Source organism: Hydra vulgaris, chromosome 01 (assembly GCF_038396675.1).
Source record: "Hydra vulgaris chromosome 01, alternate assembly HydraT2T_AEP".
Lineage (NCBI taxonomy): Eukaryota > Metazoa > Cnidaria > Hydrozoa > Anthoathecata > Hydridae > Hydra > Hydra vulgaris.
The window spans coordinates 32,807,124-32,823,920 of record NC_088920.1 but is presented as its reverse complement, the minus strand read 5'-3'; the positions used below and the strand labels follow the sequence as shown (position 1 = coordinate 32,823,920).

The 16,797-nt window shown below is 26.6% G+C and overlaps 1 protein-coding gene across 10 annotated transcripts; it reads left to right on the top strand.

Annotated features, from left to right (window-relative positions):
* The first annotated feature begins 685 nt into the window (after nt 1-685).
* On the top strand, nt 686-16,249 carry LOC105844213 (D(1A) dopamine receptor). 10 transcript variants are annotated; one of them, XM_065787934.1, is made up of 5 exons: nt 686-1,093; nt 1,221-1,273; nt 11,503-11,598; nt 12,330-12,410; nt 15,005-16,249. In XM_065787934.1, the coding sequence occupies exon 5, from the start codon at nt 15,047-15,049 to the stop codon at nt 16,094-16,096; it is 1,050 nt and encodes a 349-aa protein (XP_065644006.1). In that variant the 5' UTR covers nt 686-1,093; nt 1,221-1,273; nt 11,503-11,598; nt 12,330-12,410; nt 15,005-15,046; the 3' UTR covers nt 16,097-16,249. The 10 variants fall into 10 exon arrangements, 9 of the variants coding, with proteins under 9 accessions (XP_065644006.1, XP_065644009.1, XP_065644003.1 ...); XM_065787931.1 differs by having other exon boundaries at nt 703-1,093; nt 12,330-12,424; XM_065787932.1 differs by having other exon boundaries at nt 900-1,093; nt 1,221-1,264; nt 12,330-12,424.
* The last annotated feature ends 548 nt before the right edge of the window (nt 16,250-16,797 follow it).

Below are 16,797 nucleotides of genomic sequence, written 5' to 3'. Positions count from 1 at the left end.
AATAAGATCAAGGAAGAAGTATATATATATATATATATATATATATATATATATATATATATATATATATATATATATATATATATATATATATATATATATATATATATATATATATATATATATATATATATATATATATATATATATATATATATATATGTATATATATGTATATATATATATATATATATATGTGTATATATATATATATATATATATGTATATATATATATATATATATATATATATATATATATAATCACGAGGCAGCACGATACAGAATGCTATCCTGTCACCTTTTTTGTCTCCCTTAACAAAAGAATAACTAGAATGTTTTTTTATTATTAGAATTTTTATTAAAAGATATTCCCATAAAACGTAGAAATTGAATGTAGAAATAATAAGATTAAAAATGGCCGAAAAAATATCTTATAAAACTTGCTTATTTAAAAAAACAGACCCCGCTCATAATAAAAATAAATTTAATAACTGTATAAAAATTCAAAAAATTTATTCAATAGCGAAAAGAATAGTAGAAAAGTAGAAAGAAACAATGAGTATTTGTTAAAAATATTGAGTATTGATTTGTACAGAAGATTACTTTGTAAAATCTACTTTATTCCAGCTCACCTTTTTCAGGAGGTTAAAGACCTCACAAAACATAACTTTTACTTACTGCATTGATTAGTTGAACGAATTATACAGGATAAAGATTTGATACATGAGTAATTTCAATTTAATTAGATTTAATTCATTCAATATCGATTCGAGCATTGCTTTTTTCCTTAGCAATATCCTGTCAATCAGAGCTTAACTTTTTTTGTTATTAAAGTTTGTTGTACATTAATATTGTATTAATTAGCTTTAATATGTAACGGTAGTTCGACAATTTGTTTACTTTGAAAATTTGTGGTAAAGCATTTAGTGAGGGAACGCCGACGATAATTATTTTGGATAAAAAGTGTATAAAAACCTGAAATAAAAAAGTGCAAAAAACTTGACTTGAATAAAGAGTTTAGTGCAGTAAGCAGCAGAATTCAAATAAATATACTAATGCAATCACCAAGAAAAAGTTTTTCGTAATTTTTAGGTAATAGAAAACTCGTTTTCTATTATTGCATTATAAAATTTATTAGCTATTTGAAATCAACAGAACGAAAAGTTTTATAAAATAAATGTTTAATTCTAATAATGCTTTTTTTTTTTTCGTTTTGTAGAAACATTTGAAAAGAATTTGGTCAAAAGTTTGGATAGCTTCCAGGTATTACAGGTATTATAAAACTTGTTGATGTCAATATTTGTTTTATTATTACTTAACGATAAGCGCGTTTTTTGAAAAGTCTTGGATTCGCTTTTTCTTACTTTTGCTTTTACTAGTCGTTGTACATATGTTATATACAGTAATAACAACAAGTACAAACTTTTATAAAAGAATTTATTTTCCAAGCTAAATAATATCAGCATTTGATATAATTAATAATGGATGTTTATGAAGTAGAAAAATCATAAAATCACGCAAAGTTAATGAAACATTCAAATAAAAGTCGAATAAAACTTTAATTCTATTGCTTTTTTGGATGTTGCATTTACTGCTTGCTTAAAGAACCCTTTATGACAGATTTTCACACTCAAAAAAATATTTCAAATTTAGAGATTATCTTGTTGAATCTGGGTAAGAGAGGCGTAAAACTTGAATATGCTGGGGGGGGGGGGTGGTTTGGGTGTTCTATACCTTTCTATCAGGCCACCTTTTATTCTTTTTTCTTTGAGTGGTGCAAGATTTAACTTTTGTAACCTGTAGTACATGGTTAGTAACTAAAATCCACTTTAATTTGAATCCGTCTATTGTAACCTTTTTTTACCAATCATACAGCCAATAGTCATCAATTTTTTAAAAATGTCATTGAACTAGAATCACGCAGTTTCTGTAAAAAAAACATATACAAGAAACTTTTTCAAATGTCTTCCTGAAGTCCGCATATACATTACGAAGGTATGACTTAAAGGATTTTTTAAAGCCCGTAATTTTTTTTTGCTCCTTTTTTTTATCTTTTCTACCTTATAAATATTTTTCTACCGTATAAAACTCTCTTTTGCATAAGTAACTATATTGATAATAAAGCGGCTGGTTTCTTTAAAGACTTTCCACTCTTAAGTATAAGTCAATTGTTTTTTTTATTTAATTTTAAAAATTGTTTTAAAAGTAAAAAATATTTTAACAAATTATATCTAACTTATAACAATTATTAAATTTTTTTAAAAGAATAAACAAACTATTTTACTACCAACAATGTTATTTTTCAAAGTCTTTCGGTTGAAGTTTTTTTTTTCAGGTTTATTTAAGCTGCCCTTTCCTCTAAGTAAACATGAAATAAAACCCGTTGAAAACGAATTGAAAGACATATATTTTTGAATCGTATCTATTTGGCCGTATTTTGAGCGTCAAAATATATGTTTTGATGAAATTTGAAATCTAATTATTAGCACGATAATAGATGCAATGATCCCCCGCCCCCTTGATAAAAATCTATTTTGAATGCAGAAAAATGTTCAACTTCTATTGACCCTTACAAAATATGTAAAAGTCTTAAATAAAAAGTTCAGAGAAATTAAGTGTCACAAACAGTATTTTAAAAATTATATTTTATTACAAAAAAGATATTGTATTTTTTCAATATATATATATCCTTAAAAATCTTTTTGAAATCTCATTCAACTGTATTCATCAACGAGGACACATCTTAATTTCTCACCGAAATGAATACTTTTTTTCCAACGCAAAAAATACATTTTCAGTGTTCTGTTTAAGTTTTTATGCACTGCTTCGAATGTTTGTTCTAATATAACACCAAGCAGGATCTTCTGTCTATCAAGATACTCCTTGAAATGGAACCTGATTATGAGAAACTTTCATCCAAGCGAAATCTGCTTTGCAAATACATCATTTGCAAATACATCATACACATATAGTAGGAACCAGCAATTTTTGATGTTTGAGCTAACTTCCAGACATGAAACAAACTCCAAACATTTATTTGTTTATACTTATGTCAAATAAGGATTCTTTGCAAAAAATATGATGATTGGAACCTGAGAACAAAAAAGCCCTAAAGTGTTGGTCAGAAGTGCTGCAAATTTGGGGCACTTGCGGCCAAAATATTAGGGCTCTTTTAACTACATAAAGTTTGAATCCCCCTCAATTTGAGGGGGTAGCAAATTTTATAAGGTCATAAATTAACACTAACGCTATCGTTAACGTGAGAGCAATAGTTTGATAAAATATTTTTATCAACTTGTACTATTCTGTTCTCTACTATTCTTTAATAAATTTATATTCATCAATAAATTTTAAATTTCATGCAATAATCTCTTAATTCAAAAGTAACGACCTTGTAAAATTTGTTACGCCCTCAAATTGAGGGTTGTTCAAACTTTATGTAGTCATAATTTTTGAACGCTAAGAGACTATTGTCTCTAAGCGTTCAAAAATAGTGAGGCAGGCAAACTTATCTATTTTCTCTATGTAGAATATATCAAGTTTCATTCTTTGCTACTAAACCAAACACGCATTCAGCAACTAATCCAAACAAAGGATAACAAATATTAGGCTGAAAATAATAGAACTCACGTATTTGTGTCTCTTAATTTTTTTAGACTTGGGTCTCGCCAGTCATCTACTATCTGTATTAATTGACTTGAAAAAATTTTAAAAAGTGTTAAAAATAATGTATAATAACTAAATTACCTTGTTAAATCTTCTTTAACCTTTTTTAAACTTCTATCTCAGGGTTTTAATACATTCAAGATATTCAATTGGAGAATGGAATGTCATTTCGTCCCATGACCTTAACACTTTAGCGCAGTTTAGTCCATCAAATCCACCACCATTATATTCTGACAACATTTGAAGAAATTTTTTCAGATTTTTGTTAGTAAAGAGGAGATCTAAAATTTTACTTATATAGTGTTTATAAATATGGTATTTAAGCGGTGAAATTATGTTAATAATTTTTTCAGTCAGTTATGTATTTAACAGGCATAAATTAATAACATTTTTGTAATGTTGCATCATGACAAAAATTTAGTTATTCCTGTTCTCCATCAATACTAACGCGTACAACAGAATTAAATTAACCTAATTTCCCGATGGAACATACATTAGGTAAGTCAGTACAACAAACAATATCTTTTTTAGAAAATATTACTCCTCATAAGTTGACATTTTTTAACATCGTAAAATTTATCTAAATAGCGTGACTTGTTGTTAACATCAACATCTACTGTAATTCCAAATCTTCCAACATCTTTTCCTTCATGTTAGCTACCACCGCGCAATTAGAAAAGTTGTGATTTATTTTTAAGCTTATGATAGCTTTAATTCTTATATGCTTTATAGATCGGGATATGTACACTTTAACAGGAAAAGCGTTCCCTTCTGTTGCAAGTTTTGTACTTTTACTGTCATGAACAAAATATTTCTTGTTTAGCGTGCAACTCTGTCAGTGACATTTAGATTTTTTGAAGTAAATAAGCCAATGAAATTGTGAAAAGTTGTTTTTATTATTATTACAAGGGCAACGAATGCTATGAACAACAACTTGACCAAAAAATATTTCTTTTTTTTAATGGAATTTATTTCCGTTTCTTAGTATTTGAATTTAGAATAATTTAAGTTTGCGACTAGATCTAATACATATATACAGCAATAGTAAATGCTATCTTCTTACTTCATTTCCCCCAACTTATTAACTTAATAATAACTGTTTTAACATAAAGTTTCTGCAGCCTTACCTTTCTATTTTCTAGTCGTTTGATGTTTAAGATGAATCCACAGTCATCAAAGTCTTTTATCAGTTGAATTAATCATCTATTTCTCTGCAAAGATAAATTTTTTGTCACTGTTGACACAATATATTTATCTTCAATTTTCTGAAAATTAAAGTCTTGCTCTTTGCAGACTAATTTCCATAAACGCCCCCAGTATTTCCTCTGGAAATTAGTTTATGAATTTTTATTTTATTTTAAACACAATCATAATTTATAATTAGATTTTAAATTGCATCAAAATATTTTTTGGCGCTCAAAAGATACAGCTATATAAAGTTTATATGTCTCATTGAACGTGTACGTCAATCTAATGGAAAGACTGGTTTGAAAAAGTTGACAGAATTAAATAGGCGTATGAAATCGGTGAATTAAATTGGTGTATTAAATTGTGTATGTATCAAGAAAATATGAAGACATGAAAAATCCAAAGTTCGAGAAAAAAATCTCTCACAGTAGAAAGAACACGTTCAAGATCAGCATCCTGTTTTAAGCATCCAAAATGTTTATGTCACTATTGGAGTATAGAGTTGTGTCATCAATAAACAAAAAGCCACTTTAGATGTAAGATTTTCAGGAAAGTTATGATATAAATAAGAAAAAACACAGGAGTATAGATAGGGCCTTGTGCTACCCCAAAAGTTGCTGGAAACAATGACGAGTGCTGTCTTTCAACTTTATTACTGTGGTTAAATACTGCTACTGTCCATGAACTTTAATACTGCAGTTAGAAAGAAATGATTCAACAATGAAGCGAGTTTACGGATAATGCATTATAAAACTTTCCTGTTATAATAGTTAATAAGTCATCAAAGAACTAAAGATAAGATCTTAGAAGTTTGTTAATTAAAGCTTCAAAATCTTTCTAATAATTGTAAGAAGAATGATTGGGTTATAGTCGGAGGGGTTAGAGTGATCTCCTAAGATATTTAAAGTTAAAACTACAGAAACCATTTTCTAACAAGTAGGAAACTAAGCTTCACTCTAGCACCAGTTGAATTACTTAAAGTCTTTTTTATAGAGAACGAAGTCAAGTCATTCAGTGTGTTAAGAATTAAAATAACCAATAACGACAATACTGGCTTTCAGATAAAGAGAAAGAGTTTTGTCAACTTAATCAAAAGGAGCATAAAAAAGAGCGCAGTCTTTGGATGAAGGAGACCAATAAAGATCAAAAAGGTAAAATTCGACGAATAAATAGTCATTTCAAAGACAATGAATCTTTGTAAAGCATAGACAATTTGAAAGTAATAATGGGTTTTCTTGTTTAACATTTTTAGAAACTTTGTTCATGTTTTTATCTTCTAGAAAATTTGCCTCAATTATATGTGCTATCTGGTTGCTTCACTCCTGCTAATCAACCCAAAGTCATAACATAGGGCTTCTTATGTAGCATTGACAATGCATATAAAAGCACCAACAGGAACACTTACCATGTGGAATACATCATTTTTAACACTCTGATATAGCTGTTGAAAGAATCTGTTTCTCTGAGAGCTACACAGAGTTTGGGTAACTTTACAACCAGGAAATCTAAGACATTTAAGACAATCATTTAGCAGAGTTTTAGAGCTGTACCCTCATTAGTGGATAACAGAAAGAGTTGCTTCGTAGTCCATTATCATCCTGGTTAGAGTTCAGTTAGAGTCCATCATTATTCTGGGAAAAAAAAGGTTTTTTATAAGTTTACATATACGCCAATCTATTAGATGAAGAAGGTGTGCAAAGTAGGTCAACACAAAATGTTTGCTTACTCTTAAGGTCTTCCTCTAGGACGTCTATTACGAGACAATAACCAAATGGAGTTAATATCTGCACGAGATAAGAGTTTTTATTGAGACACCAGATTTAGTCTTAATTCAATCAAAAACCCCTAGATCAAAAGGGCATTTAAAGTCAGGCTTAACTTCTCATAATATTTACGAAATTCTACAAGGCAGCAGAACACGAAGCTGGTTGTACTGAATTACATGTTAACAATAGCAGAATGATTATAATGATCAGAAAACAAGAAAATGACAAGAAAATTCTTGTCATAACCTGTATTTACTACATCATATTACTGGATTTAAAGAAGTTGATGGAACAAATTACTGAAAAAAAATTATTGACTTAAAATATATGTAAAAAAATGATTTAAAATTAATAACTAACAGTTCAATTAACATAATTAATTTAGTTCAACTATTTATGTATTGCTGGAACAAATTATTGCTAGAATAAATTTTTTTCTGAAATAATATTTTCTGAAAGGAATTATAAAGATGAATTTGAAAAGGAACTAAATACAAAAAATAAGCAAAATATTCCAGCAACAATCGTGGTTTTGCCCACCAATTGGAAGATGGCTGCAATTATATAAATTTAAATAGACCTGAAAACAAAAATACCAGCGATCCATTTTGCACTAAAGCTGCCATTATCTCTTTTTTCAAGAGGTATAAAAGAAAAAAAAATCTTTTGTTTTTCCATGTGTTCCATTAAACTCAAATACTTTAACAGTTGTAGATAGCTTAAACCAACTAGCTGGTGAATATACTAAAGTTTTGTCTGTCATTATGTTTGAGCAAGGTAGGTAATTTATTGAGTCGCTTTTTAAAAAATAATTCCAGAATAACGTCAAAAGTATTTTGCACAAAAAAAACCTGTTCGTTAAAGTCGTATTAGAGAAGTTAACTTCATTTCTTTCTATTCACCTTTCTCTTAAAAAAATATTACATTGCAGTGTAGTATAGAAATTTTTCAAAATTCTAAACAACTTCTGTTTTTCTTAAAGGAATGCCAGAATACATATTAAGCACTAATCATTGTTTAATATAATAAATAATACTTCAAAAAAAAGCAGCAATTATTTGCTTGTTTACATTTGAGAACTTTACTAAAAAATTGTTTTTACTTCTTAAAGTGCTGCAGTAAAATTTATGAATGACCGTAACTGTCCAATCTCTTGGTTGGCTCCATTATGTTATATATAGAAGATCTCTATTAAATGGTTACATCAATCAAGATTTTTTGTATCTCCATTGATTTAATCGTAAATGTATTACAAATTAGTCAGCAGCAAAACAACCAGTTTAATTATGCCAGTGCAGTGTAAATATTTAGAGTTGGTCCTGCATACACTGCACATGACATAATTCTTAGCTGTTGAATCATTACATTTGTTTGATTTGGATTGTAGTAAAATACTTGGTATCCTATTGTAAACAGTACATGGTAAGTTTTGTTGATTTGAAGAACAAGTAACTGAATGAGCTCGGTTGTTGTTAGAAATTTGTAGATTCTTGGCAAGATATTGTGATTGATTGAAATTATTTTATGTTAAGTAATAATCAGGAGGTGTTCAAACTCTTTCTTTTTCAGAATTGTTTATAGTCCTTTAGAAACTTCAATTAAAAAAGTTTTTTACTTTTTACACAAGGGCTAAATGTTTAATTCAATAAAAATACCGCGTAGGAATTTTTTATTAGAGCTGATGATAAGCGCATCAGGTATAATAAAAAACCTTTATAAAATAACATTAGATAATAAAATGGTGATAGCAGTTAAAACTTTATCAAAAATGGACCCCAAATTTTTGTTTTTACGTTGTTTTTTTAATTACTTAATTTTCTCAAAAATTTGTTACATTGTTTTATATTTTTTACTCATTTATAAAAGTATATATATAAAAAAAAATGATAGGAGTAATCAGACGTTTAGAATATTATCATCAAGACCCATTGGTGCTTAAACTTTACAACAAGTTGCGGTTGTGGTGTAGTGGTAGAGCGCTCGCTTCACACGCGAGAGGTTCCAAGTTCAATTCCCACCACGTCCCTGGTAGTAGCTTAACTTGTTTCTCCACGCAGCAGCCTTGTTCGTCAAGGTTCGTGTTTCGGAGTTATAGAGTTGAGATAGGGTTATAACCACAAGTAGCCTACTCATCTGTAGTGGCCTTCTCGGCCTTGGGAAGGGGAATTACAAAAAAAAAAAGGGAAAAAAAAAAAAAAAAGTTGCTTGGTAAAATAGAATAAATTATTTTGAATGCTAAAATGTTTACCTAAAACCCTATATGTTTCCATTCTAAAAATATAATAAAATACTACTGCTAATTACGTTCTAATATTTTTTTTTCTAAAACATTTTTTTTTTGACAATTATATTGCAATTATATTGCCAAAAAAAAAAGCTCCGTTTAAAAAGAAACGTTTTTTTAAACAGTTTTTTTTTTGCAACTACAGGTATATAATTCTACGGTAGTCGATAAATTGCGAGTTTCTATTGGCTGGCGATTTTTTTTACGAACGTGCTATTGGCTGTTAATGATGTAATATTTTGCATTTTTCATTTACCGTTAAATTTTTTTTTTACTGTATATTTTATGGACTTCAAGCAAACATAAATTATTTTTCAAAAAAAAAAATACAATCTAATATAAATAAAATATATCCAATTACATTATATTTAATTTAAATTAAAAAGTTGACGAACAAACGTTTTTTTAAATATAACTGTAGTGATAATTAAAATATTAAGTCTTGTACGCAAAAAATTTCGTCATTTACCGGTACGCATTTTACCGACTACCTGATTGTTCATTCCAATCCACTTCGCTTTAGATCATGCACAGTTTTTGAGATTCAGTTTTCTCTCTTAAATTTACTCAACTGGCCCCGCCCCTACCCAATTTTCAATTTGAAATAAAAATTAAAACAAATATTTTGTTTCTAAAAAACAAATTTGTTTTAAAGTGTTTATCTTGATTATTAGTAATAGGAAATTTGTAAGGTGAAAATAATTAATGTTTGTAAAAACAATCCCTAAACGCGTACATTACAGTTTGTTGACTTGAAAGTTTTTCAATTCTTTTAACGAAAACTTTTTGCATACTGGGAAATTTAGAGTCATTTTTTGGTGCAAAATAATTAAATTATATTTTTAGTTACGCGCAAAAAACAAAAACAACAAAAAACAATAATAAAGTTGTCCACTTAAAACTTTTTCTTCAGTTAAACCCACGTTTATTATATCAGTTTGTCTCATCTTTCACGATATTAATTTTTTATTAAATTGAATTTTATGGGAAATGATTGTTTTAACTCATTTACTTTTTCAATAAAAAAACTGAAAAATCTGATGTTAATTTTGTCTTCAACTCAAAGACTAAACAACATGCGAAGAATGTGAGATATAAAACTATTAAAAAAAAAGTTTTCTCTCAACTAAACTTTGCCAAAACGCCATACCATTGCAAAGCTTAGTCAGAACTTATAAATATAACTGTATGTAAAGGTTTTTATAACAACTTCAATAAAATTAAATAAAAAATCTGTCTAGAAATCATTAAAACGTTATCACGTTCAAATAATAAATAAAAATAACAAATAAGCTGTTTAAAAAATTTTCACAGACAACATTGTATTTAGTAAAAGAATCTTTAACTAAGAACGACAAAAAATTAACAGATTTTATTTAAATTTATTAATAAAAGAAAAAATAGAAACCTCTCTAATGTAAATATTTTTTATCTGAAACCTTTTTTATATGATCTCTTTATATTCTTCTTATCAACTTTGCAAATTTTATCTATTTCAAAACAAATACAGTATGTATGTATGTATGTATGTATGTATGTATGTATGTATGTATGTATGTATGTATGTATGTATGTATGTAGGTATGTATGTATTTAGGTATGTATGTATTTATGTATGTATGTATGTATGTATGTATGTATGTATGTATGTATGTATGTATGTATGTATGTATGTATGTATGTATGTATGTATGTATGTATGTTTGTAAATATGTATATATGTATATATGTATGTATGTATGTATGTATGTATGTATGTATGTATGTATGTATGTATGTATGTATGTATGTATGTATGTATGTATGTATGTATGTATGTATGCATGTATGTATGTATGAATCAGATTAATTTTAACATTTATTTTGATCGCTTTTATAAGGTCAGGGCCGTAGAAACAAATATTATTTGGGAGGGGGGGGTGCAGTACTACCCCGAAATAGTTTTAGGGACCTTTTTTATTTTTAGTCATTTTTTCAGTCAATTTCTTCAAGATTATTTATTTAAAAAATTATTAGGGGGGGGGGGCAAATGCCCCTGCTGCCCACCCGGTTGCTATGGGCCTGAAGGCTAATTTAAAAAAATATTTATTGAGGCGCAAATCCCCAAAATCAAATCAGTTTTCTCAGAACCTATTGGTTTTATATCTTAATTTTACTAGTTTTATCTTGGTTGATCGATTAGTTATGAATTATAAAATGCATATAGTTTTTGCAAGTTAACAATCAAATCATTTTCAGTTTGATTTTCATTTTAACTAATTTATAGTTTTAAGCGAACAGTTCATTTAAAAAACAAAAGAAGGTCAAAAATTGAGTACAAAAAGTTCTATTTAAAAATTAATCAATGAAGTCTTTTCCTGTTAACTCTGAAGTTATTTGTTATGATGTGGTTTCTTGTGAGTAAAAATAGAAATTACCGTATATGGAATTTTAATTGTCAAAATATACCTTCAGTTTGTAAATATTGTCTATGGAGTAAATTGGCGATAACAGTATGTTCAATGGTGCTACTTTTTGGTTATGTTTTTTAACTTTGTATGTGATAGTTATGTTTGAAGTTTTTATTAAAGAAGTACTTTAAGATTTATTGATATTAGGACGTCATTGGACACAAATAGACGCATCATACACAGACGCATCAAAAACACAGACCAATCAAAAACTTAAAAAGTTCGTTTTTGATTTAGATAAAAGTAAGTAAAATAAAAATGTATTTTTATGTTGTTATTGGAAACGTAGTATTTATGTTGTTATTAGAAACGTAGTATCTATGTAAAAATATTTTAAAACTTTATGTGTAAATATCTTATAAACCATGTGGAAATAACTCCATGTAGAAATATCCTATAAATTCATCTAGAAGTTTACAAAAACTAACACTTTTTTATTTTTCACGAAATGCTTTTCAAACAAACGCTGCTTGCTTTTTTTTTTTTAAGGTGATCAGTTACCCGCAACTTTTTTAGCAAAGGAGGGCTAAAATAGATGTTATATCGCACGTTATAAAGCTTTTATACAAATACTACTTGTTGACCTAAATGCTCAACTGTTGATAAATTTTTAACAACAACTCAAAGGACAAACCATCATAAATTTTTTATTGCAATAATATACATTAATTAATTAATTTACATTAAAACATTAAACCATAAAAATCCTTAATACAGAGAGTACTGACAAATCTATGATGGATACATTACTGTTAAAATAAAAACTTGGTATTTTTGCAATAATAATCACAAAAGTTTGATTATTTTTGTTATCTTCTTCACAAACTCGACTCCTTTGAAATCACTAAAAAAGTTATTTTCTCTTTATAAGGTCTATACATTTTATTATTAGACAATTTTCAAATAAAAATATTTGTTTATTGGTTTTTGCTGATTTTTCTTTACCTCTTATCTTTTGTTAATACTTTGTTTAGCTGTGAAAATAAAAATGAGGGAAAACCTTGAAGTGTTGTTTTCGGACGTCATCAAAAAATACTGCAGACTTTTAACTAAAGGTGGACAAAAAAACGTGTGGTTTTCGTTTCTTTTTTATGTGTCTAGATATATGTATATTTTTAAACACGATTTGTGTGTGTGTGTGTGTTTATATATATGTATATATATATATATATATATATATATATATATATATATATATATATATATATATATATATATATATATATATATATATATATATATATATATATATATATATATATATATATATATATATATATATATATATATATTGACAGGTTGCACTTAGGTAAGTAATTTTAAGTTAAAATTTGAACCCAAACAATTTTTAGTTAATATTTGTTCACAAAAATGGTTAAATCTAATATTTAACTTTTAATTATTTATGCTTCGTTACGAAATGAAAACATGAATTATTTATTATATAGTAACTTTTTGTTTGTAAAAGATTTTCAAAATGAGAGGGGTGAGCTTGTTTAAATACTAAAAAGAGCGAACTTTTTTAAAAATGAGATGTAAGAGGTGCTAAAATAAGGTGAACTTTCAAAATTTATTAATTAAACCTTCAAAATTTGCAAAGCTTTATAAATTTGTTATGATTAGCAAATTTTAATTTCTTGATAATGCTGGCCAAAAATAAAACAGAATTAAAAAAATATATAAAAACAAGTCAAAGAACAGAGCATTGCTTATATATGTTTAATTATATATTAATGCTTCTAAGCAATAAAAACGTAGAAAATTTTAAAATTTGTTTACACTCTTTGTTTTGATTTCTTACTGCACTTAACAACTAATAAAGTTTAAAGTTTTTTTACATTATGCTGAGCAATCGATGAAATGTAATTGATGATTGAAAAGATGGTAACTGATAAATTTATCTAATTTTTTCAAATATTGGATATCAACACATTCAAATACTCTATAATCAGTAAATTTTAATTTATTTTTTAAATGCTATATACAAAAAGGATTGACGGAGATGTGAGGGTTTTTTTAATACATTGAGAGTGAGTTTTTTGAGACGCCTTAGAAGTTATTTTCATTTATACCTATACAAAGCAAAATAAGAAACAAAAGATCAAATGCTGGATTCAGATTATAATCAAACCCTAAACTCAGAATTTAGCCTTATGTTAAATAGTTATTCTTTGCAAAAAAGTTACTGTAATAAACATCTCCTGGGGAAAAAAAGGTATAACCAGAAGTAACAAAAAGTATTAATCCTCCTCCTGGAAACCTCCTAGGAACCCGAATCAAAATATGAGAGTAATGAATTAATAAAACTTTTTTTTACATTTTTAAACTAAACGTTTATTGAGTGACAATTTTAACTTTCATTCAATAATCTCTAATTGTTTAAAAGCTATAGCCGTATAAAATTTACAACTTCATTTTGAGGAGTTGAAAACTGTTTGGCTAACTTGTTTTGCGGAATGAAAAACTATCTGGCTTTTCAAACTCCAAGAGATTATTAAGTTATATATAAATTCTTTCAATGAATATTAACTTCATTTAAAATTTTAAAACATTTGATAATGTAATTTATAATTCCCCTCACATATAAGGTGAAGGTGGAAGTAATTACGTTTTTTTGTTATTATTGTTCTCAGAACTTAATTATTCAATTTTAAGAAAGAACTTCTATTTGACATAAGCATGATTGTACACAAGTTTATTCATGCCTAAAAGCTACCACCTCAAAAACCAAAAAATGTCAAAAACCAGTAGACGTCCTTAAAACAATAAAAAAATTTTTTTTAAATATAAACTAAAAAGCTCAAAGGTTTTTAAATATTTTTGAATATATATATATATATATATATATATATATATATATATATATATATATATATATATATATATATATATATATATATATATAGATTTATTTATAGATTTTGAATATATATATATATATATATATATATATATATATATATATATATATATATATATATATATATAAATTATAAATTATGTAAGTGTATTCTACAAATAGAGTGCTCAATGTTCTAAAAGAACAGAGCAATAATAAATTAGTAAAAACACTTATCTAATTTTTGATTAATTCAACACTGTGTTTCACCATCAGTAGGTTCATCAGGAAGAAATATATATATATATATATATTATATATATATATATATATATATATATATATATATATATATATATATATATATATATATATATATGTATATATATATATATATATATATGTATGTATATATATATATATATGTATGTATGTATATATATGTATATATATGTATATATATATATATGTATATATATATGTATATATATATATATATGTATATATATATATATTTATATATATATATATATGTATATATATATATATATATATGTATATATATATATATATATATATATATATATATATATATATATATATATATATATATATATATATATATATATATATATATATATATATATATATATATATATATATACTAAGTTTATTTGTTGAAATAAAAAATTAAGCCAATTAGAAAAACTGCCTCCTAAACTTTGCTTTCTAACTAATTTTATTTGTTTTGATTCTAATTATAAATTTTGCGTTATTCTGAAAGTAGTTTATCTATGTAATTTCTTTAAGGAAAAGAAAATTATTGGAGTTTTATTCCAAGCAAACTTTATAATGATCGATAGTTCGACCGCATGGTTTTTTTCATCTCTTATTTGTGTTGTGTTTACCATATTTAATATCACAACAATTTTTGTTATTCTATGTACAAGAAATCAAAGAAACAAAGTAAAAGCCTATCCTATTCTTTTTTTTTTGGCTGCTTCTGCTCTGCAAGGATTTGTAGCCTTCCCTTTGTACATTTTTAAAAAGATTGCTTACAAGGAAGATGTTCCAACGTGGTTATGTGATGCATCCCGATTTACTTACATGCATACCGGTCATGTCTTAAAAATAAGCTTACTACTTGTAAGTTTTGATAGATTGTTTTCGATCAAAAATCCATTTAGATATCGCGAAGTTGTCTCTCGCACTAAAATGATTGCTCTTATAATAATTACTTGGTTTGTAACAGTAGCTGTAGATGCGATGCCTTTCTATGTAAAAAACAAAAGTGATGAATCTTGTCATTATGTCCCTACTCGAGTTTGGGGATTTTGCGTGATTGTATGTTACGATCTTTTGCCGTTTGGTATAATGGGTATAAATTATATGATAATATGGTGTATTGCTGCTCGATTAAATCTTGCAGATAATCATATCAAAGAGGACTTAAAACACCATATTGATAGGAACTGTGAAATAAATACAAATGGATCTAAAATATTTATAGATTCCACCGAAACAGATAAAGATACATTCAAAATACACACAGATACGCGAATAAAGTCTAAAGCTGAACTGCTTCTAGAGATGAAAGCAACAAAAACTTCGTTACTGCTTTTGTTGGTGTACATTGTGTGCTGGGCACCATTAGGTATATTTTATATGGTTGATCAGTTTTGTGGAAATAGTTTGTCTGACAAAAAAGCTGAAAAATTTGAAACAGCAAGAGCCGCAATAAAAATACTTTCTTCAACTTCAAGTTTATTCGCTCCTATAGTTTATTGTTGGTGGAATCATGAGTTTTTTGAAGCAGCTACAACATTACTTCACAAATACGGCTGTAAATTTTTTCGTCAGCAGATTGATCGTATAAACTTAGTACAAAAACCTTCATTATGATAATCTTTTCGTAATTATTAGATTGTGTAAATATTTTGGTAGCGATATTTGCAATAGATACAAAGTAGTTATTTGCTTTATATGAATTTATATGTATAATGTATATAATCAATTTATTGTTGTTCAAAACTTTTAATATTTTTTTATAGATCATTCTGCCTAGTTTTTCTTAATTATATCCCAGCATTCTTTTTAAGACGAAATTAATGGTTTGATCAAATATTAGACGCACGCACTCAAAACAATTTTAATTCCATAATCTAGTTTACAAGTTAGGTGAGGCGACAAATTTAACGCTGCGATAAGCTTTTTGACTAAAGTTTAAAATCGATAATTTCAATATTTACACTTGATATTAACACTTTTCTTACATGTTGTTTATATAATTTTGTTATTTCTTAGTTATCTATTTAACATATATAATTTTAAACATTCTATAAGTCCTGGTGGTTTATAAATTCTTTTTCTCAAAATAATAATAAAAAAATATGACACTTTTTAATGTAATGAAATTTTCCTTAAAACTTTATCTAAAACACACACACAAAAAAGTAAAGAACAAGTATGCTAAGAAATCTATTTTCAAGCTGTAAATTAATTTATTGATTTTTTGTATTCCGCTCTTAGAATTTTAGAACATTTTACTCATATCTTCATATGTACCTGCAAGGTCGTGCAGATGGCAATGTAGCTGCAAGGTT